Genomic DNA, 24,201 nt, shown 5'->3' with positions numbered 1-24,201 from the left:
TCTTTCACAGCTATTCTCCACTAGAGATCCCAGTGAGGCTCAGGAACAAGGTGATGATAAGTCCACAGGCAAGGTTTCTAGCAGGTAGAGTAATACAGCAATATCCCCATCGCAATCCCAATAACTGGACGACACACAGTTTCAGGAGTAGAACTGACAAGCTTTATTCCACAGTTCCTTATAAAGCCCTCTCCCATGCAAGGGAGGAGGTTCTATCACTTAAGACATTATCCAATCTGTGAACAGTAACCTCCCACACATCTCCTCCCCTCCTCTAGCATCATAATCCCCTTATCATGTACATAGTTTTACCCAAGTTTTGGATGTACCCCAAATACTTGGGGTACATCCACAAATCCAATATCTCCAGATAGCCCTAGTCTGGAGGAACAACATATTTTAAAATCAGCCCATTCAGATAAAGCGTTCGGGAGTTATGGGACTTTAAAGTATTGATCGACCGCAGAGGTAAAGTATCCGAAAACAGTTCCATGCATTTTGGCCCTGCGGTCGGTCACAAACAGGCGAATACAAACAGGTGAATTATTGCTGTTAAGTGGCCTGACGGGGATTCGGATGAATCCCCTAGTTCGTGGGGTTCTTTCTACCGAACGGCGGGCCGTTCGGTAGTTTCCCCACGAAGTATTGGGAGTCTGGAGTTCTCAGCGGTGGTTACCTAGTCAAGTGTCCGATTTCGGTTCCAGACACTCGACGGCAAAACACCGCTGTTCGGCAGTTTAAGATGGCCGCCGCCACGTGTTCGTATCCCGAATGGCGGCCACCCAGAGGACAAAGACCACACTGCACGAATAGGTAATTACCCGTTTGCAACATTGTTGCAAACGGTAATTGGAGGCACACTTTACACAGGGTGGTCTGGTTGTTCGGTAGTTTCATTCCCTTGTTTCATTCGAATGATTCTACCGAACAACCAGAGGAATACAGTACTTTACACACATTCAACTGCCAATATAACCGGATACCATGATTTCTATGCATGTTCACACACATTAAACTAGCAATATGACCGAATACAATTATTCCCATACATGTTGTAGGACAGCCCGGTACCAATCCGCTACAAACATGTATTTACGTTCCTGTGTATATAGTGGACATATAGGCAATTTCTGGCATTGTAACATTGCTACATTTTGTTTTTGATACAGTAATGTTAATGATGGGTATATTTGCATGCATTTCTTTTTGTATCCAAACATTTATTAGAATATACATAGAATACAGGTGATACTTTTAGGATTTCTTTTTAAAAAACCTAGTAAGTTTGAAAAGAACATTTGTTTGGGTTATTCACTAAAGTGAGAATTGTTCGGTAGTAAAGTGAATTTCAATTTTAAGGTCACAACAGCTGAACTGGAAGCGTAGGTGACTAGGAAAATGTTTACACTCTAAGGAACACTATAGCCTTAGGAATACAAAACGGTGTTCCTAATGCTATAGTTTGCTCTGTCTCTAATTTAGGACCCTTGGTACTGCACTGATGTGGGAACCTAATCCCGTCAATGCTTTCCTGAGGAATTATGTGTCACAGAGTTAATCTGTTTGAACCAGGAAGGGCCTTACAGCCACTAGAGGTTGTCTTAAAGGACCACTATAGTGCCAGGAAAACAAACTAATTTTCCTGGCTCTGTAGGGTCTTTAGGTCCCCCCCACCCTCAGGGTCCCACTCTCGCCGGGCTCTAGGGGGAGGAAGGGGTTAAACTCTTACCTTTCTCAAGCGCCGGGCTCCCTCGGCGCTGGGGACTCTGCTCCCTCTTCCAACGTCATCCGTTGAATGCACATGCGCGGCACGAGCCGCGCGCGCATTCAGTCAGTCCATAGGAAAGCATTTCTCAATGCTTTCCTATGGACGGCAGCATCTTCTCACTGTGAAAATCACAGTGAGAAGCGCGGAAGCGCCTCCAGCAGCTGTCAGTGAGACAGCCACTAGAGGCTGGATTAACCCTAGTGTAAACATAGCAGTTTCTATGAAACTGCTATGTTTACAGCTGCAGGGTTAACTCTAGATGGACCTGGCACCCAGAACACTTCATTGAACTTAAGTGGTCTGGGTGCCTTTAGTGGTCCTTTAACCCTGCAATATAAACATTGCAGTTTCTCTGAAACAGTGCAGGGTTAAGAGGAGAGCTACACTTCATCCAGACCACTTCAATGAGATGAAGTGTTCTGGTACCTATAGTGTCTCTTTAAAGTTTACATTTTCTTTGAATACGCACTGTAGTAATTAACCCTGCTTGATAAATAAAATTCATTGCATATATATCCCATGTTGGATTTTCGATAGTGCCCTGTAGGCGTCAGGATTACTCTATTTGTTGCCTTGCTCCCCTGCTCCCTGTCCCTTAGGGACACTATAGTTACCTGAACCACTACAGCTTAATATAGTGGTTCTGGAGTTTATAGCTCTCCCTACAGCCTAAGCACTGTAAACACTGCCTTTTCAAAGAAACATAGTGTTTGCATTGCTGGCTAGTTGCATCTCTAGTGGCCATCATTCACATGGCCACTAGAGGGGCTTCATGTGTTTGACTTTCATCGTCTCCACATTCTTCACGGAAGCGCCAAACATTCCCCATAGAGGAGTTGCTGATTGATGCAGTGAAGCATTTTGCTGCGCATTGGCAATAGCCTCCCAATGCTCTCCTATAGAAAAGTATTAGATTGGCTGAGATCATCAGGATTGATTATCTCAGCTACAGAGGCGGAGCCAGCCACGGTGAGACCGGTGCGGGGTGTGAGTTGTAATCCTGACTATATCATGTTCCTTTAATAAGACTATGTAAGATTGCTGGTGTTGTTATAAAAAGGATATTTATTATGGCACTAGACAGACATAATCTCTGTGATAGTAATCTGAAATGTAAATTATTAATGTAATATTGTCTTGCTTGAGACAACCCCACACAGAACAGGTTTGTGCAAATTTTCAAAGAACAAAGTACATGTTTGGTATGTTCCAGTGTTGGCAACAACCCAAAACATTTATGTACATTTAAGTTTATGTATTGTTTTTAGATGTTTAAAAATAGGTACAACTCTACAAAACAGAATAATAGCAATTTTCATGGATCTAACTTTGAGAGATTCTTCAGAAGGTTCATCCAAAAAAGCAAAAAATCATCCAAAATGTTTCAAAAGTTTTTACAAAATGGTTCAAATCTTTCCTGACTGGAAAAAAAACTAAACATTAATTAAATCTGTCACTGGATTAAAACGTTGCCCTTAGTTTCATTTTATTCATTATATATTCTAGTATCTGAAAAATATATTGTGCCCATTTTTTTAAAAGGCGTATATTGCCTGGAGAAACACATATCTAAGTAATGATTTTAATGTATTTATTGTTCTTATTGAAACTAATACTTTTGTTTGCTGTAGGTGAAATCTGGTTTTACGATTTCTAAATGGTGCATCTCGGGTCCTTTTAACAGTCTCTTTACCAACAAATCAAAATATAGTTGTTTGCATTGGCCTTGTATATATTTGTGTTATATTATCCTATCCTTTCATTAAATTTCTTGCAGGAGATCGACTCATTGACTTACTAGAGTCTCGTCGCTCAGATAAAGAGGCTGCCATGTTTGTGAAGTTACGCAGACAAAGGGCTCGGCAATACGTGAAGTGTGAGCGGTGACCATGGAATTGTGCTGCGTTACGGACATACTGAGATATATTTCCCAAACTAAAGCATGAGTCAACATGAATCAATATCGAGGAAACACTTCAAACACAGTGTTTTTCCCATTGCAAAGGACATTGGACATTGAACAAGTAACAGCAATGAAATAGGAGAAAAACAGTTTGCATGGCTGAGGAGACCTCTACCCACAAACAATGTTAGAACTCTTATTTTAAAATAATTATATGGAATTCTGACACTTCATGATAACCTAACACTTAAAAACAACACTGTAAAATATAGATAATTGTAGAGATGTTTGCATAGCCACCAAGCTTTAGTGAACCCAAGCTGTTGCTGTCAAGTAGTGTCGCTTGCTTTTTGAAAGAACCTCAGGAGTCAATAAGTTAAATTGACAACATCCCATAGTACAGTAATGTTGATAATGTGTGTTTAAATGTAATTAGAATGTAGCAGTAGTAGCTCCTTAATGCATCCTAAGGTGAGTCCATCCTTAAATGGAAATCGTATTCTGTGTCCCTCAGAAAAAGTTCACTGGAGTTCACTGAGGCTGGAATAAAGACCATTTATGGATTAGAAAGATACATACAATACCTGAAAGCCTAACAAGAAGGAGATGTAACCTTCAATATCACATAAAAAAAATAAGGGAATTTGAGAATTTGAGACAAAAAGTTCTTCCAAACGCATATGGAGCAGCTAACTAAACTAATAAAATGTAAATGCCATGTAAAACATATTATAAAAGCTGTCCTAGGATAAGGTAGAATCTGACATTTAACATTCACAGGAGGAAATCTACTATATTTCGTATATATGTAGCCCATCGTAAACTTCCAATTACCAGGTTAAAAATTTGCAGAGAGCTGTCTATGAAAGCGTTTGTTCATTATAAATTGTTTCGTTGTATGTTCAATTCCAATGGACACCGCTGAGTTCCAACTAATGAAGAATATGGGATAGACTGGCTGAATAAAAGATGCACGGAAGCGGTGGAGCAGTGGCATTTCATCTGATATCTCATGGAAGGACAAACTTCCTGCATCCCAGTCTAGGAACACACCAAGTCTCTCTTGCTGGCCTACTGCAACCAAAACTCTCTGTCCATCATGCCAAGCACAGCAGCGGGAGCTACTCCACTCTAAGCACCAGGAATGTGAATTTCTCCCAGCCAGGCAATGACTTTGGTGCCCTTTACGTGAAATCCCGTGATATGAAACTCCCAAGCTCACACGGCTTCCAGAGAGATGGACTTCCCAATAATGTCGGCCTTGGCCTAATGGCTCCCGTCCCAGAACCTGGGTGTAGTGGTCAAAGCGTCCAGGGTGTTCGGGATAGGCCTGAGGCTGCAATTTGCACAAAACTCTGCGGTTCCCTTGCATCAGAGATAGATTGTGATGAGCAGTTTCTGGGTCCAGACTGATGTCCTGTAGATCTAGACATATAATGACCACACAATATCAGGTTAGTGTAAATATAGGAGTGATACTAGAGCAGGTGGGAAAATTAATAGAAAGGTAAAGACAGAAAAAAAAAATTTAAATATATGATCTCTTACATTGAAGAAAGTCGGCCCGTACCCTTGGGATAAGTGGCATTAAGGGGCTTCTCCACAGTTCTGTAGATGGTGGTAGACAGCTGGCACGTGTGGTCCACACTAAGGAGTATAGTAAAGTAAAACCTAAGGTCGAAGACTGCCCTATACTTTTTAGGATTTAATCTCCATTATATACACTTGGAAAATCTCTCCAAATGTTCATTATAATAGTAAAATAATAACATCAATAATACAATTCATTGTAAAGTTTGCCTTTCCATGTAATCCCCAGAGTCGACATCAGTCAAATATCCTTTACCATCATATCTCTAGTATTGTCCAAGATACACAAACTTAGCTAACATTACAGTCTTCCCAAACCTAGTTAACCAAATCTTTCATTTTCATAACCATAACGTAGGCTGAAGGTCCCTAAATTACCTTGCTGCGCCATTCGTCCCATGTGGTCGGCACATAGCTTGACCAGACTCTCTTTAAATTTGGAGACAGCCATAGGAAGTCTATCCCAAACCTGTTCTTCCTCACTTGACATTTCCAACTCCTAAAAAAAACAAATACAGTAAAGCACTCATAAACAATGTTTCCAGAAATAATTCCTTAAGTTTTTTTGTTTTTGTTTTTTTTCTATTTGAAGATCGTCCAGAAGTAATCTGCTGGAGTGGATAACTAGTTTCCAATGTAGAATAAACAGAAGGCTCAAAGATAAACAGACTCAGACTAGATTTAGACTTTTAAACAGATGGAAAATGTAGACTTCCTTAAGTGGAAAAACCATTGCATCCATTGCAGTATGTGTGGTTTCTTAGTGTCCATGTTGGGCATATTACTCTGGCACTCAACTCCGATCTGGATATCCCATAATGCACACAAAGCCATAGACTTGATTGCAATTGTTACAAATACAAAAAGAGAAGTCCTGCGCTTAAGCAGCAAGGACTATAACACACATCAGCCCCAATATATAGTAAAAACCAAAGAAAAGAAAATGTTACTTGCGCTTTCTCCTTAATCCCTATGTATATTTAGACAAATGGAGGTCATTTAGTTGCTCCAATGGCCATTGGAGGGAATGCCCGCCTGCCAACGGCATTCCCTCCAATGGCCATTGGAGCAACTAAATGACCTCCATTTGTCTAAATATACATAGGGATTAAGGAGAAAGCGCAAGTAACATTTTCTTTTCTTTGATTGCAATTGTTACACACGGGTTAAGCAATCTAGATAGGACCATTGCTCTACAGTGTCCCATCCTGCTACAGTGTCTTGAATCAATTGTTGATTTCAGGGTTAGTTACTAAGTGAACATTTAAAGTGAAGTTAAAGTAAATTTCAAATTGAATGTCAAAATAACCAAATTGGAAAAACCTCTAAGTCAGCTATACTTTCAATTCGGCTATGCAGTCTTAAAACTGAACTTAACTTTGAATTTTCTCTTTAGTAAATAACCCTGTTTGTGTTTAGTGGTTAGTGTTTTAGACTTGTAGCAGAGCCATTTGTGCATTGTGCCACTAGTATTGTAGATAGGGACGATTGGTATGTAGATCTAATCCTGAGTGATGTTTTTTAATACGACTGTTAAGGAAAGAGATACCCACCAATGACATTAGTGGTTCCTGTTGCCCATCTGGTACTACCTGGGCATTGTGCCTTGTGTCCATAGTGAGTCCTTCTTCCACTGCCTCTCTTCCTACTTGTTCCAAAACCCCGCTCTCTGATTGGTCCATTAATTGGAGTAGTCGGAACCCGGAGGACTGCAGAATTCGCACCATGTCAGAAAATGCCTGGCTCACAGCCCTGCGCTGTCTAAGCAATGAGCCCTAGGGGTACGAAACAAAGAAGTCAGTCAAAGGTCACATCAGAATAACTAACAATGAACAATGCAGTTACCGGTCATATAATGCACAACAGTTCATTTAATGCAGGATATCTAATTTATTATTTTTGCATTATTATATTGAGAGCTTTATAGATTTGGAAATGTATATAGCATGTTTAAATAAATTGAAAACCTATCACTAGAAAGGAGTTTTTGTGGGAGTTTTGTGATTTTTTATATTTTTAACATTATAGCTGTTCTATTAATGAAGTTGTGGCACTACTCTACCAGTGGACATTCTGTTTAGATCACCAAACCAGATTTTTTTTTTTTTTTTAAAGTCAAAGTCTTTATTTAACCTCTTAAGGACACATGACATGTGTGACATGTCATGATTCCCTTTTATTCAAGAAGTTTGGTCCTTAAGGGGTTAAGGGACATGAGAACACTACCAAATTACATTTCAGAGGTACATCACAACACAGTCTGTTCATCACAAATGCAGTAAACAACTGTACAATTTTAAACCAAACCAGCTTTTTAACACACCCAAGTCTCAGCCGGGCATTACTTGCCAAATTTGCCTGCCCACTTTCTGGGACTAAGGTGGACAGGCAAAAGAGCAGACTGCACAGAGGAATGGGCCGTATGCGAAAGCAACGAATAAGTCCAGAGTTGGAAGGGCTACCGTGGGTTAGTGGGTAACTAGGCTGACTGACAGACCCCTCCGAAGCAGACCATGCACGGAGTACAGCTGAAGAGCTCTGTGCATTGTCTAATGCCTCGTTTCCACTGAGCGGACCGGTTCGGGTCGGTTCGGTACAGTACGCTATTTTGAGTGTTTCCATTATGAAAGTGGCCCATACAACTGAACCGAACTGCACCATTCCTGGTCTCCCTTCAGATGAAGGTCTATAGGAAATGGTACGGTACGGTTAGGGCGGAGTTACTAGCGTCACATTATACAATCCATTGATTGGCGGACAGGAATCAATGCTCACGACAAATGACACGCTAGGCATTTGGTCTAAACCCCCCATTGGCCCCTGGTGGTCCGACTTGCAGTGGAAACGCTCACCTGAAAAGGCTGGACCATTCTAACCCTTCCAAACTGCACCAACCCGAACCATTCCACTCAGTGGAAACGAGGCATTAGTGTCCTGTCCCATGCTGTGTCTTGAACTCTGTCCAGAAGCTTTGAGCTGCTGTGCAGATTTCAAACTATGTAACACAAGTTGACAGGGGCAGTCCCCCAGCACATGTGAGTACCCCATCTTTCGTGCCAGACGAAATTATCCTCACATCTGTATGTGCCTTTTGTGCCTTTTCAGAATCCACGCACTTTTAGACCACTTTCCTTCATGCCAGTTCCACATCCTTTCCACCCTATGTGCCCTTTACCCTCCACCCCTCTATGTCAGTCTCCCCTTTCATATTCTTTGCCAATGTCAGTCTTGATCACCTCTATTCTCCTGTCTATTTATGCCAGTATCCTTTGTTCTTTCTTCCTCAATGCCATCACCCTACTATTCTCCCCATGGTGCAGGCAGCTAGGTTAAAAAAAACTGACAGTTGTTTTTAACACTCTATAATTCACAGGGATTGTGTCATCCATGTTAATTACCTAGTTTAGAATCCCCTCAGCAACTGTCATCAATTTCCATACCTTTTCCATACTTATATTTTAAATGGGCAAAGCAGGACACTTTAATTTTAGGGTTGCAAATGTGGGTATTTTAGGTGACTTCTTAATAACAATTTATACAACTGAAATGCAATTTAGAACAAGAACAATGTTCCTTATTTAAACACATTAGTTGTAGCTTAACCCCTTCAGGACGGAGTCAATAGTACACGTTCTGATCAAAACAAACCGTAAACAAAAACTGGAATTTGCGCTATATGTCTGTTCACCCGTAGTTCCCCTCTTTCATATTATATGCACCCACACTTGTTATATATCATTTTGTTCAGGAGAAACAGGGCTTTAAAGCGGCACTGTCATGCCGAACTTACCTTTCCTCAATCTCTTCCTCTCCTCCCCCTCTCTCGGGATCTGTTATTCTTTTCTTCCTGTCTTCTTTAGTTTTCTTTAAAACCATAAGACAAAGTACTTTGCCTTATGGAGGACTCTTTGCCTTATGGAGGATTCCTCCGCTTGACCAGCTCAGACCAGCGTAGGAGCAAAGTGTGCTTCATTTCTGCTGGTCAGAGCAATTTTCCCATGATCCCTAGCTTTCCTCCCTGTTCCCACAATGCTTCCTGTCAGTATTGCCGAACGTCCTGTCACTTAGACAGAACGCCGGCAAAACTGCCGAATTGCATCCTAACAGAATGAGCACTGTTTCTCCATTGGTGTTAGGATGCAATTCGGTACTTTGTTCGTATCGGAATTTCATTCTAATGAATGAAACTCCGATCCTATTCATTGCCGCGGCTGCATCTTGCAGCCGCTTAGTAGATAACTCCCTAATTCCCACGGTATCAGGGAGCTATCTACTAAAAGGCTGAAAGACCTGAATTGGTCTTTCAGTCAACTTTACTAATACTAAGTAAAGATTACTTAGTATTAGTAAATAATATGCCCCTACTCGCTATACCGCGAGTAGGGGCATGTCTAGTAAGCAGTGAGCAGCCTGTGGCTGCTCACTGTAAAAAAAACAAAAAACTAATAAACACCCCCCCCTCCCCTGCGCGGGGGTTAAAGATTGGGGGGGGGGACCTACTGTCCTCCCCCCTGGCCCCCACCCCTGCGCGGTGGGTGGGGGCCCTAATAAAACAATAAGGGGGGGGACCTATTGTCCTCCCCCCCCTGCCCCCACCCCTGAGCGGTGGGTGGGGGCCCTAATAAAACAATAAGGGGGGGGACCTATTGTCCTCCCCCCCCTGCCCCCACCCCTGCGCGGTGGGTGGGGGCCCTAATAAAACAATACGGGGGGGGACCTACTGTCCTCCCCCCCGGCCCCCACCCCTGAGCGGTGGGTGGGGGCCCTAATAATACAATAAGGGGGGGGCTATTGTCCTCCCCCCCCCTGGCCCCCACCCCTGCGCGGTGGGTGGGGGCCCTAATAAAACAATAAGGGGGGGGACCTACTGTCCTCCCCCCGGCCCCCACCCCTGAGCGGTGGGTGGGGGCCCTAATAAAACAATAAGGGGGGGGCTATTGTCCTCCCCCCCCCTGGCCCCCACCCCTGCACGGTGGGTGGGGGCCCTAATAAAACAATAAGGGGGGGGGACCTACTGTCCTCCCCCCCGGCCCCCACCACTGAGCGGTGGGTGGGGGCCCTAATAAAACAATAAGGGGGGGGGGACCTATTGTCCTCCCCCCCTGGCCCCCACCCCTGCGCGGTGGGTGGGGGCCCTAATAAAACAATAAGGGGGGGGACCTACTGTCCTCCCCCCCCGGCCCCCTCCCCTGAGTGGTGGGTGGGGGCCCTAATAAAACAATAAGGGGGGGGACCTATTGTCCTCCCCCCCTGGCCCCCACCCCTGCGCGGTGGGTGGGGGCCCTAATAAAAACAATAAGGGGGGGGACCTACTGTCCTCCCCCCCGGCCCCCACCCCTGAGCGGTGGGTGGGGGCCCTAATAAAACAATAAGGGGGGGGCCTACTGTCCTCCCCCCCTGGCCCCCACCCCTGCGCGGTGGGTGGGGGCCCTAATAAAACAATAAGGGGGGGGGCCTATTGTCCTCCCCCCCTGGCCCCCACCCCTGCGCGGTGGGTGGGGGCCCTAATAAAAACAATAAGGGGGGGGACCTACTGTCCTCCCCCCCGGCCCCCACCCCTGAGCGGTGGGTGGGGGCCCTAATAAAACAATAAGGGTGGGGGACCTACTGTCCTCCCCCCCTGGCCCCCACCCCTGCGCGGTGGGTGGGGGCCCTAATAAAACAATAAGGGGGGGGCCTATTGTCTTCCCCCCCATGGCCCCCACCCCTGCGCGGTGGGTGGGGGCCCTAATAAAAACAATAAGGGGGGGGGACCTACTGTCCTCCCCCCGGCCCCCACCCCTGAGCGGTGGGTGGGGGCCCTAATAAAACAATAAGGGGGGGGGACCTACTGTCCTCCCCCCCTGGCCCCCACCCCTGCGCGGTGGGTGGGGGCCCTAAATGAACCCCCCCCATCAAGGTGACTAGGGGTCCCAAGCCCCTAGTCACCCCCCACCCAAAACATTCTATCCCCTACCTACCCCCCTCACCCTAAAAATAGTGAGGGGGGAATAAAATAACTAACCTGTAAAAAAAAAAAATTAAACTTACCATTTGACGTCTTCTTTTTTCTAAATTCTTCTTACTTCAGCCCCCCAAAAGGCCAAATAAAAATCCATAAACCCGTCGCACTTTAAAAAAAAAAAAAAAAAAACGAGCGCAAACAAAAATTAATCCATCTTCACCCATGGAGGGCACGCCGCGTACTGAGCTCCGCAGGGCGGATCACGGCTTATAAAGCCTTGCCCCGCCCTGCAATTAGGCTTAGAACACAATGATTGGTTGGTTTAAGCCAATCAGAGTGCTCTGTGCCATTTTACACAGCGTGGGAAAATTCAAAAGAACTTTCCCACGCAGTGTACAATGACAGATCACTGTGATTGGATGGTTTTCAAACCATCCAATCACAGTGCTCTGTGTCATTTTACAAGCGTGGGAAAATTCCAAAGAACTTTCCCACGCTTGTAAAATGACACAGAGCACTGTGATTGGATGGATTTCAAACCATCCAATCACAGTGCTCTGTGTCATTTTACACAGCGTGGGAAAGTTCAATTTTCCCACGCTGTGTAAAATGACACAGAGCACTGTGATTGGATGGCTTGAAATCCATCCAATCACACTGCTCTGTGTCATTTTACAAGCGTGGGAAAGTTCTTTGGAATTTTCCCACGCTTGTAAAATGACACAGAGCACTGTGATTGGATGGCTTGAAAACCATCCAATCACAGTGATCTGTCATTTTTTTTTTTTTTTATTCTTTATTTTTGTTTGTGCATGAATGAACAGTTAGGTCTGTCATGCCACAATAGCAATGTAAGACCGTATTTCAACAAATGGTAACATGGCATAATAATTACTGTGCACATTTTGAAATTAAAAGTAACATGTAATCAATGATAAACAAGGTTTAAGACATTCAAGTGTTTTTCAGGGTGGTGTGTCAAGGTTATAAGTATTATAACTGTTTAAGTAAAGTAATTATCTCTTAAATTCTTGAGAGTAGTTGTATGGACAAAACAATATCATACGCTAATAAAGGTGAGTGCAGACAGTGTGTGATTCACCGCTATGGTGCCCCTATTAGTTACTATTAGAGCAACGGTTGTGTCAGGTTAATTGTTTTACAGATCACATTGCACTCCTGATTTTATGTCTGAGTGAACCACGTTATGAGTCTATGTGTATATTTTGGTACGTTTAACAATTGTGGTGGTCAACGCTTGTGTTCTATGTGGGTAACATTGTGTGCGTCATGCGAGGTGCCCGCGTAGCATGTCCCTCTTTGTCGGTCCACTATGTGTACATGTTTTTAGGCAGGTTCGTCTGTGGGCTAGCGTGGAGGATGGGGGGGGGGGAGGTTTCACGGAGGGTTTACTCGTAAAAGGAAGAAGGTGTCTGCCAGCTTAGGTCCCGCAGAGTGCGGCCGCTAGCTTTGTGTTCATAACACTAGCGTTTTCATGTGTAAGTGCCTATATGAGTGGGAAATTGTCCTCCGTTGTCTGCGGGGTTATTACAGAGAGAGGTTTGCGTCTGTTAGGTGAGTGGGTCACATAATGTGTGTATCCAATATCGCATGGAGCAAACCGTTAAACTGGGACATTAAGGTATAACAGTAATGTAAAATTAAAGCTAAAAAAAAATTAAAGTAAACTAAAGTACAACAGTCTCTATTCTGTACTAGAGAAGTACTGCGCTGGTGGTGGAGCAGGTTATCCCCTGGAGCCGGGCATCGAACCGCCGTTCAGGTGTTGTTTCTGGCAGGTGACGATCTGCGGGGTTCTCCTGGTATAAACTCTGGTATGTTGGCTGGGTTTAGCAGGGACAGTCTCGGTCTGTTCGACAGCGGTGCTCGCAGTATACCTGCCGACACCAGGATGGACTCCAGCTCCTGATGACTTTGGGCCTTATAGGTGGTCCCTTCGTGGGTAAAGGAGACAGCTCGTGGCGTGCCCCAACGGTATGGAATCTCTCTGTTGCGGAGGTTTTGTAGCAGCGGTTGCAAGGATTTCCGCCAAGTAAGGGTACTCTTAGTGAGGTCTGGAAATAATTTTAATTCTGAGCCTTCAAACTGTAGAGGATCTTTTCCTTTTAACGCGGCTAGGAGGGAGGCCTTATCAGTTAGTGCCTGGAAGCGTACAATGAGGTCTGCCGGTGCGTCAGTCGGAGCTCGGGCTGATTTTGGCAATCGGAAGAGCCCATCCAGTTTCACAGATTTGACTTGTTTCTGAGGTAGTAGGTGTCCGAGGAGACGTCAAACATAGTGGGGTAATTCAGTGAGGACAACCGTGTCCGGTATTCCCCTGATTTTCACGTTGTGCCGTCTCCTCTGGTCCTCTATGGCGTCCAGCCGGTCTGTGGTGGCGTTTTGCTGTGCCTCCAGGTTAGTCACCCGTAGTTCTATTTTAGTGAGCCTCGAGTCATGGGTGCTCGTGCTTGCCTCCAGCTGGGTAATTTTAGTCGTTGCTCTTTCTATGGCCTCCTTATAGTGGGCCATGTCTGCCGCCAGGTCTTTGCGGAGATCCGCTAGCATTTTTTTAATTTGATCCGCGGTCACTGGGTCCCCAGTGCTCTTGGGTTCAGAGTGGCAGACTGGCATGGGTCGGAAGGAGGCTCCTTCCATGAGGTCTGTAGCAAAGTCTTCTGACGAGTAGGAGGAGAAGTCATCCGTGAGCGCCATTTTGGACCATGCGGCCTGCTGCGCGTTCCGCAGCATATCTCCAATGTCTCTGCCCTGGGGGCCTTTGTCTGCCTTCACCTTTTTTGTCTTCCGGACCATTGTCTGCTATGTACCGGTGGTGTGCTCTGTGGGGTCTTTTGGGCAAGGCGTATTTCGAATTATTTTAGTCGGAGCTCCAGGAGATGCGACTGCTCCGTTGCGCTGCTAGCTCCGCCCCCAGTGATCTGTCATTTTACAGAGCGTGGGAACGTTTTTTTTTTTAAAGTGCGACGGGTTTATGGATTTTTATTTGGCCTTTTGGGGGGCTGAAGAAAGAAGAATTTAGAAAAAAGAAGACGTCAAATGGTCAAAAGTTTAATTTTTTTTTTTTTTACAGGTTAGTTATTTTATTCCCCCCCTCACTATTTTTAGGGTGAGGGGGGTAGGTAGGGGATAGAATGTTTTGGGTGGGGGGTGACTAGGGGCTTGGGACCCCTAGTCACTTTGATGGGGGGGGGGTCATTTAGGGCCCCCACCCACCGCGCAAGGGTGGGGGCCAGGGGGGGAGGACAGTAGGTCCCCCCCCTTATTGTTTTATTAGGGCCCCCACCCACCGCTCAGGGGTGGGGGCCGGGGGGGAGGACAGAAGGTCCCCCCCTATTGTTTTATTAGGGCCCCCACCCACCGCGCAGGGGTGGGGGCCAGGGGGGAGGACAGTAGGTCCCCCCCTTATTACCATTTTTTTTTTTTTTTTACAGTGAGCAGCCACAGGCGAGTAGGGGCATTGGGGAGATTTTAATCTCCCTTGTGCTATTATGGGGGTCATATTGACCCCCATAGAGTGAGGGGGGGACATGGGGGGCTTATGAAGTGGTGGGGAGCTCTGCTCCCTGCCGCTTCTATAGTTACATATTACAAGGAGGGAGCTGCGTGCCGGTAGCTCCCTCCTTGTAATAAACTGAACAAACAAACTAACACTGATACACAGTGTTAGTTTGTTCATCTGATTTTTTCTATTCATTCGTCTGTCTGATGAATGAATGAATAGGTGAAATTCCCGTTCGCATGTCCAGGTGTTTCACTGGGCATGTGCAGGAATCTCACAGTCTGTGTAGTGTGGGTAGATTACGTGTCCCACAGGGACTTCACCTACCCACACAAAGATGGCGGCGCCCTGAATATAGATCGGGGCAGAAGATAAAGAATTAAAAATAGGTAATGTGGGGGGCTTAGGGGCATTTGGGGGTGACTAGGGGTCGATTGGATGTAGTGGGGGCGGGAGGGGGGTTAAAAAAAAAAACGGGATTCGGCATGACAGTGCCGCTTTAATTTCATATAAAATATTCATATATGAAACATAATTTATTATGAATAAAATTTAAAAAAACTGTGAGAAATTTTAATTTTTTTTTAAAATTTGTAGTTCCGCTTCACATTTTAGCTGTAAATGTCATAATACTGTTAGGTTTTACTGCAAAAAAATGCACATATTTGTAATCAGCGATGTCTCACGAGTAGAACAGTACCCCCCATTAACAGGTTTTATGGTGTTTTGGAAAGTTACAGGGTCAAATATAGAACTTCCATTTTCAAATTGAAATTTGCCAGATTAGTAATGTTACCTTTGAGACGGTGTGGTCAGTGGTGTATCTTGGTTTTGTGCTACCCTAGGCAGGACAAAACTCAGACACCCCCCCCCGCGCACGCGCGCGCCACCCCCACCCAACCCTTCCCCCCTGCCCCGCCTTCTAAATACACACATATTCACTGACAGATACGCATACACTAGCTAACAGACAAACACAGTCAGACACACACAGTCGGACACACACACTAACAAACACACACAGTCGGACACACACACTAACAGACACACACAGTGAGACACACACTAACAGACACACACAGTGAGACACACACACTAACAGACACACACACTAACAAACACACACAGTCGGACACACACACTAACAAACACACAGTCGGACACACACACTAATAGACACACACAGTGAGACACACACACTAACAGACACACACAGTGAGACACACACACTAACAGACACACACAGTGAGACACACACACTAACAAACACACACAGTCGGACACACACACACTAACAAACACACACAGTCGGACACACACACTAACAAACACACACAGTCGGACACACACACTAACAGACACACACAGTCGGACACACACACACTAACAGACACACACAGTGAGACACACACACTAACAAACACACACAGTCGGACACACACACTAACAGACACACACAGTGAGACACACACACTAACAAACACACACAGTCGGACACACACACTAACAAACACACACAGTCGGACACACACACTAACAAACACACACAGTCGGACACACACACACTAACAAACACACACAGTCGGACACACACACTAACAAACACACACAGTCGGACACACACACTAACAGACACACACAGTGAGACACACACACTAACAGACACACACAGTGAGACACACACACTAACAAACACACACAGTCAGACACACACTAACAAACACACACAGTCAGACACACACACACTAACAGACACACACAGTCGGACACACACACACTAACAGACACACACCAGTCAGACACACACACTAATAGACACACACACACACAGTCACAGACACACACTAACAGACACACTAACACACACACACACACACACACACTAACAGACACACACTAACAGACACACACTAACAGACACACACAGTCAGAGACACACACACACCCACTCACATTAACACTTTTTTTTTTTATTTACTCCCCCCCCCCCAGCCTCCTTACCTTTGGGAATGCTGGGGGTGGGGGGGTTCTCCCATTCCCTGGTGGTCCAGTGGCTGCAGGGCGGCACTGGCGGGCAGGCAGGGCGGCCGGCGAGGGAGCTCTTCCCCTGAGCTCTCTGCTCAGCTCCCTCGCGCGCCGCCCGCAGAGTGAGGCTGGGAGGCGGAGCCGGAATATGACGTCATATTCCGGCTCCCAGTCTCACTCTGCGGGCGGCGCGCGAGGGAGCTGAGCAGAGAGCTCAGGGGAAGAGCTCCCTCGCCGGCCGCCCGCCCGCCCAGCAACCAGCCCAGCATGTCTGTTAGCCGCAAGGCTAACAAGACATTTGCCTTGGGCATTTGGGGGCGGCGTTTTTTGCCGCCCCCTGGAAAATGCCGCCCAAGGCAAATGCCTTGTTTGCCTCGCGGCTAATACGCCCCTGGGTGTGGTAGCCCAGCAATGAGAATTACCCCCATAATGGCATACCATTTGAAAAAGTAGACAACCCAAGGTATTGAACGTGGGGTATGTTTAGCCTTTTTTAGTAGTCACTTAGTCACAAACACTGGCCAAAGTTAGCGTTCATATTTGTTTTTGTGTGAAAAAAGCAAAAAACTAATATTTGGCCAGTGTTTGTGACTAAGTGGCTACTAAAAATTACTGGACATACCCCATTTGCAATACCTTGGGTTGTCTACTTTTGCAAATGGTGTGCCATCATGGGGGTAATTATTATTCCTGGGATACCATACGGTCTCAAAGGCAACATAACTAATCTGGCAAATTTCAATGTCAAAAAAATGAAATGCAAGCCTTATATGTGACTCTCTCACTTTCCAAAACACCATAAAACCTGTACATGGGGGGTACTGTTATTCTTGGGAGATTTCACTAAACACAAATATTAGTGTTTTGAAACAGTAAAACATATAACAACAATAATATAGTCCATAAAAGTGCCGTTTGTTTGTAAAAAATGCAAAAAACTTCACTTTTACTTAAAATATCATCGTTGTAATACAATTTACCCGTTTTTTTTTTTTTAAATTCTTTATTTTGTTAAGGCATATATAAAGGGTACAAAATGAAGAAAAGGGAAATGCAGGGGTGTTCCACATTTATGGATTAGTACAGAGATATTGTCATTAATTACATTTCCAGGTAGTAAGTGCCTCATTTTTCTTTTTATATGGCATTCAATATGAACAGGAACGTTATTCAAACAGTATAAATCAACGTAAAGCATGATGTCAGAAAGTAGTGTATTAAACTGTTGAGTGACAATTTAGTGATGGAGCGTCGACGTTAATGCTTAACAAGAAGTAACCCAATTAGGCTAGTGGTTTTAAGCAAAGGTATACCATAACGTCTTGTTATGTGGTGTATGTGTAAAGGGCTTCCGTGGCAGTCAAGATATGGTGAGTGGGTTCCTGGTGGTGCCTTATCAGGGGTCGGCTGCCTTTGTGGGTCGTATCGTCTAGCCACCCATGAGGGGTTGAAGGGTGGGTAAGACAATGGTGCAGTGTGTTTGTAGGCGTGTGCCTCTTAGGTAGGCAGTTGGTGAGGGGCAGTGGCAGAGGCCCCTGTCGTTCTTATGTTCCCCTAACCTAGGGGGAGACGGGGGGGGGAGATTGTGGTTAGAATTAACGGGTTCGTCTGTTCGTGTGTCAGCATTAGTGGAATATCTGGCGGTATGCGCCATGAAACATAAAACACAAAGTGAAAACATGAAATTAAACCAAAACTAGGTACATTAGAAAAGAGAGAATAACATGGAATATTCAATTGCTACAGTCCGCTTTGCAGGGTGCCACTATATTGTGGCTCGGTGGTAGGTAATTCTTTCTTTGCCGCCAACATTAGGGAAAGGTGCACTGAAGTAGTGCCGGTCAAGCTGCGATTAAGTCACTGAGTCTTGATCCTGAGATGGGTTGCGATTCCGAGCTGGAACAAAGGGTGTCACATTGGGTATGTCCCATTGGTGCTGTGTTGCCGGTCTCGGTGGAGTTCCAGCGCCTCTCATCAGGTCCAGGGCTGTGAAAAAGGTGGGGGCATCCGTTGGAGAAGACGCTGTGTGCACCTTTCCGTCTTTGATGACCGTAAGGGTTCGGGATGCCGACCAGCGGTAGGCCACGCCAGCCTCTCGCAACTTAGTTGTAATAGGTTGCATGGTTTTTCTCCAGTGGAGTGTTGCCCTGGTGACATCCTGGTAAAATGTCAGCTGGTGTGATTCAAAGTCCATGGGGGCCCATTCTTGGAACGCCTTCATGAGCTTTTGTTTGTCTGTAACGGTTTGGCATTTGAGAATAATATCCCTGGGCAGGCTCGTTGGGGCGCGTTGTGGTCTATTGACCCTGTAAGCTCCGTCCAGCGGGATTTGTTTAGCTTGTTTGGCGGGTAGGGATGAGGCCATCAGCCGCCTAAGGAAGTGCTGCAGTTCCTCCGCGGACACCGCATCGGAGACTCCGCGGATTTTTATGTGCTTGCGCCTACTCCTGTCATCCAGGGTGTCCACTCTATGCGTCAGAGAGGAGTGCAGAGTTCTCATTTGTTGCACAGTATCCCCTAGGGCTGCCAGGCTCTGCTTGAGGTCGATCACGTCTTCCTCCGTGGATTGTACACGGTCAGTGACCGCTTGTACTTCAGTTTTGACTAGGGCGATGTCTGTGTCAAATAGTAGCTTGATTCTATCATAAAGGTCTGTAATGTCCTTTTTAGTAGCGTGTGCTGGGCTTGGGGACTCTGGTACGACGGCTGTCGCTGTGTCTGGGTTCTTGCTGCCTTTCCCGTTCCCCCCTTCAGGCTCCTGAGGCTCTATGGTGTCTGGGACGGCTGGGGGTGGTGAGAGTTCTGTTGTTTTGGGCCTGGAGCATTTGAGGAGCGTCCCTATATCTCTCGCCTCTGGAATGGGTGCCCCTGTCTGTTTCTGTGTTTTTCGACCCATGATTGGAGTGTCAGGGTCGTTTTGGTAGGGGTGTAAATACTCACTCCAGTCCGCGAGGAGCTCGGCGTGGTAAGTTGCGGCCTTCAGGCTTTCAGACCGGAGCTTCTGCCGGGTCTTGCGGGGTGGAGCTGAGGCGGATCCGAACCGGAATGGCATGGGTCGATGCAGCAGGGGTTCCCCTTCCCGCTGTAAGTGTTTGTAGTCGGCGGCTTGAAGTTAATTTCACCGTTTACGGCGTTTTTAGGCAATTCTTAGCGGAGCTGTCTGTAATGGCGTCTAGGCTGTAGCGGTGCCAGGCCACGCCCCGCAGAGTCTCACAATTTACCAGTTTTAAACACTAATATTTGAGTTCAGCAAAGTCTCCCGAGTAAAACAGTACCCCCTATGTACAGGTTTTAGGGTGTCTTGGAGAGTTACAGGGTCAAATATAGTGCTTGTGAATTAAATTCTATGCACTTTCTCCCTGTGTTGTCAGGCACGTCAATCAAATTTTAATTAATCAAATGACATAATTATGTTAAAAAATTACTTAAATATACAGGTAGAATTTTAATATATATGCATTTATAGGTATTTAAATTCTACGTGTATACTAATGTAATCTTTTATGTAATTATATGTATTTATCTCTATATATATATTTGTGGTTATTTGTATTTTATATATAGATAGCTATATATAGAATGTCATTCTAAGTGTATTCTGTGTATTCTAAGTGTATTACAGTTAGAATGAAATTACATATGAATATATAATTTATTTTAAATTTTGTTTCAATATTTTATTTATTTAATTATTTTATTTATTTATTATTGTAATTATACGTATATATAATATATATATGTAGATATATTATATATAATATATATACATATTATATATATGTAACGTCATTCTAAGTGTATTTTAATATTAATATATATATATATATATTAATATATATACATATTATATATATGTAACGTCATTCTAAGTGTATTTTAATATAATATATATATATATTAGTATTAAAATACATTACGTATGACGTTACATATATATAATATGTATATATATTATATATATAATATATATACATATATTATATATATATAAAAAGACATTTAATTTATTTTATAACATCTTAATTATTATTTTTTTTACACTACCTACCAGCAGGGGGACTGTCTAATATTTTAGACAGTCCCCCTGCTGGCAGATCCATAGCCAGCTATAGGGGGCCATGTGATCGCTCTTTGAGAGCGATCACATGGCCCCCGGGGGCCTCATTTGCCGGAGGGGGGCTGCCTGGGCTCTCAGGCAGCCCCCCAGAAGAGGATCGCGGCGGAGGTGAGTACCGCCGGACCTCCAGGGCTGCAAGCCGTTACGGCGTTCTATGCCGCCGCAACGGCTTTAAAGCCCTGACGGCATAGAACGCCGTAACGGCGTTAAAGACCCATTACTGTGAGTATTATTGCTGTGGAACTCTGTTATACAATCAGACACTGTAATATGACACTAATATGGAAGGACGTTAGAACAGAAAAGAGGGACAGAGGAATAAGGCCCAAAATAGGCACTGTCCCAGCTAAATAGGAACACTTGGGAGGAATTGTTCCCTCTTTCAGTATTTGTTATATACAAGGGGTTAAAAACACAGGCTTACCAACTGTCCCGATTTTAGCAGGACAGTCCTAATTTGGGGACACCAGGGAGCAAGCATAGGATGAGCGCCTCATTGGATGCACTTGTCCTATGCTCTGGAACTAGGACTCTGCAGAAAGTACTGAAACAATGCTTCATGTAGGTCGGCCTGGATGGTTGACAGGCAACCTGGAGTGCATTCACACCAGGATGACCTGTTGATCCTTCTAGCTGGCCACCAACCCCCTTAATATGGTCCACCTCGTTTGGGGGGCATCATATTCCTGTAAAAGTTAAGGGAAAACATGAAAAACCCAAGGAGTCAGTACATCTTAGAACTAAGTGTAACTTACACACCACAAAGTATGGTATGGTCCCTAAATATAAAAAGAAAATGCCTATGTATTCCGTTTCAACCTATAAATAATCTTCCTTGTTTATGTGGACAATCTACTTTTTGAGACTGATTATTTGATCTAAAAAGGATGATTAGGCTTCAGTGCAGATCAGTTTACTAGCTGAAACTGAAAGGAACACAAAAGGCACACAGAATATCACATCATCTCAGTGAAATGGTCTGTGTTCCGTGCCCCTGTCGTTTTAAACCTGCTTTGTAAAGCATTGCTGTTCTGTAAAAACAGCAATGTTTTGACTGCTGGCACAGACACACCACTAGTGGCTGACTTTGTGACAGCCACTAGAGGTTCCGCTGAATATCTGAGTCAGACTGATTCAATCAAATGCTTCTCAAAGATTTCATTGGTGCAGCTTGGTGATTTGCCATGCCATGCACACAAGTGCTTAGACCCCTAAAGCACATGAGCTTGATGAAGTGATTTATGTGTAAGTAGTGTGTCCTTTTTTGTTTTGTTTTGCATTTTCCCCCCAAAAATGCAGATTTCAGTAGAAAATGGCACTTTTATAAATTAAGCTGTCTGTCGATCTGACAAGGTTTTTTTAAGATACACCCCAATCAAAAAAAAAATAATAATAATTAAGAGCATGACTGTTTTAATTGGGGGTATATCTACTAAACAGTGACTTTTATTTCCTTTTTTAGACGGAGTGGAGTGTCCCTTTATTTAAGTAAATCATAATAAATTGCAGGATTTTGAAATAATTTACAATATACGCGTTAACAAACAAACAAACAGTTCTACACAATTCCATTGCAGTATTTTTTATTCCTACTGGGTTATCTACAAAAGTGAGAATTCAAATTGAATTCAAAGTCAGTTTCAAACGTAAGGCCAGAGTAGCAGAACTGAAAGCAATCAGTGAATTTTAGAGAGTAGATCATTTTCCCAATTTGGCTATTTTGACCTTGAATTCCCACTTCAGCGAATAACCCTGACAGTTTTCATTATTGTTAGGATTCTATGTAAGTGTTAGAAGTTTATTTACAGAATTATAACCTAATCTGGAATTTGCGGAGAACTGACAAAGGAACTTTTACAAATTTTGCCTGAAATACCTGAACTGAACAAAATTAACCTACTAAGACATTTATCTAGTTTAGCTATTTTAGCCTTAAATTAGCAATTTCCTTGCCCGTTCTCTAAAATACCTACAGGATTATTCTCTAAAGAGAGGATTGCCAGGAATTCAAAGTGAACTTGGGAAAAAAAAAAGTTAATGTAGTTATTTCTGTTTCAGGTTTTGACTAGGCTATTTTGACCTTAAATTTAAAATTAACTTTGAGTTTCTAGTAATTCTCACTTTAGTGAATAATTGTGCTGATCTATTGAATAGCCGTCACTATATTCTAGTTTAGATAAAACAGACACAAGAAATACAGGTTAATGCTGGACCTAAATTAAATTTGGTGCATTAGCAGTTACTTACACAGGGATTGGTACATTCTGGACTTCCACTGTCCACGCTGCCCTCTCTGAGATCAGCTTCTGGTGTTGCATGTTGATGTTCATTCTTTATAGGTAACTCCGTGTTCCCAGCTGGATACATAGTAAGTTTGTCACTGTATTTGTGGGTGTTCGAGAAGTCTTCCACCATCTGGGAAAGTATACTGTTCTTACAGAGACGGGGTTGAGGATCCGGGCAAAACGAGCAGCGGCACTGGGGACAAGAGGTCAGTGCTCCCTGCAATGACCAGCACTGGGTGATGCAGCCCATACAAAAAGTATGGCCACAGGGAATAGTGACTGGCTCCCGAAACAGGTCCAGGCAGACAGGGCATCGCAGGTATTCAGAGCAAAGAAGGGCTGCGGTGGCCATGTCAGTCTGTTTTCTGACACAAACACTGACTAGGATCGGAAGTAGTGGGACAATGGCAGGATATAACACCCCCCTGTCCTGCACAGACGAAGTTCATCATCCAAACTCTAGCAAAACATCCAGCTGCTGGATTCTTGGCAGCGAAGAAGGCCTAAGAGATTTCATTCCCGAATTTTAAATCACTTGTTTCTCAATGTACTGCTTTTTAATGATGTTGTTAGTTATTTGAAAATGTTTTTTTTCCGTACATAAATGAGGCTATAAGTTTGTATTTTATTGTATTTTTTTTTTATCTGCCCTTTAGTAGTGCTACCATTTTTAAGTCCCTTCTTATGGACCACATTTAATTGACTGGTGAAGACTTATTTTCCTAAAACAAATCACAATGTTACGAATCAGTTAAAAGTTTCAGAAAACACTATTTTAGTATCCCTTCCTATTATGTTTTTTCACGGTTAAATGGATGTAAATTGTGAATAGGTGGGGTAACAGCTTCTTGATCTAAGGAGAGACCTCACCATTCTAAGGTTGAAAATATTTTTTTTCCCATTTTGTTGCAAAATTGGAAAGCGCTTCAAACTGGGTTTTTTACCTTCTTTTTTTTTTGTTTTGTTTTTTTTTTTTACATCAGAAAGGCATTTATCCCATGAGTTTATGCCATTATCGCTTAGTAATAGGATAGATGCCGATTCATCAT

At 44.1% G+C, this 24,201-nt stretch overlaps 2 protein-coding genes across 3 annotated transcripts in view; one reads left to right on the top strand and one right to left on the bottom strand.

Moving 5' to 3' along the window:
• UNC13D (unc-13 homolog D) overlaps nucleotides 1-3,655 on the top strand; it is a 111,964-nt gene extending 108,309 nt beyond the window's left edge. For both annotated transcript variants that reach the window (XM_063459045.1, XM_063459046.1), the window contains exon 33: nucleotides 3,546-3,655. In XM_063459045.1, coding sequence (XP_063315115.1) covers nucleotides 3,546-3,655 — 110 coding nt within the window. The remainder of the gene's footprint in view (nucleotides 1-3,545) is intronic.
• An 854-nt stretch (nucleotides 3,656-4,509) lies between these two features.
• LOC134614831 (E3 ubiquitin-protein ligase TRIM47-like) lies at nucleotides 4,510-23,511 on the bottom strand. Its single transcript, XM_063459047.1, has 5 exons — nucleotides 23,115-23,511; nucleotides 6,815-7,036; nucleotides 5,640-5,760; nucleotides 5,220-5,318; nucleotides 4,510-5,096 (listed from the first exon to the last, which is right to left on the bottom strand). Exons 1-5 carry the CDS (start codon nucleotides 23,502-23,504, stop codon nucleotides 4,510-4,512), a joined length of 1,419 nt encoding a protein of 472 aa, XP_063315117.1. The 5' UTR covers nucleotides 23,505-23,511.
• Between the last annotated feature and the right edge of the window lie 690 nt (nucleotides 23,512-24,201).

The sequence above is a fragment of the Pelobates fuscus genome, chromosome 6 (genome assembly GCF_036172605.1).
Source record: "Pelobates fuscus isolate aPelFus1 chromosome 6, aPelFus1.pri, whole genome shotgun sequence".
Classification (NCBI taxonomy): domain Eukaryota; kingdom Metazoa; phylum Chordata; class Amphibia; order Anura; family Pelobatidae; genus Pelobates; species Pelobates fuscus.
Note: the sequence above shows the minus strand (reverse complement) of the source record. Positions and strands in the feature narration are given on the sequence as shown.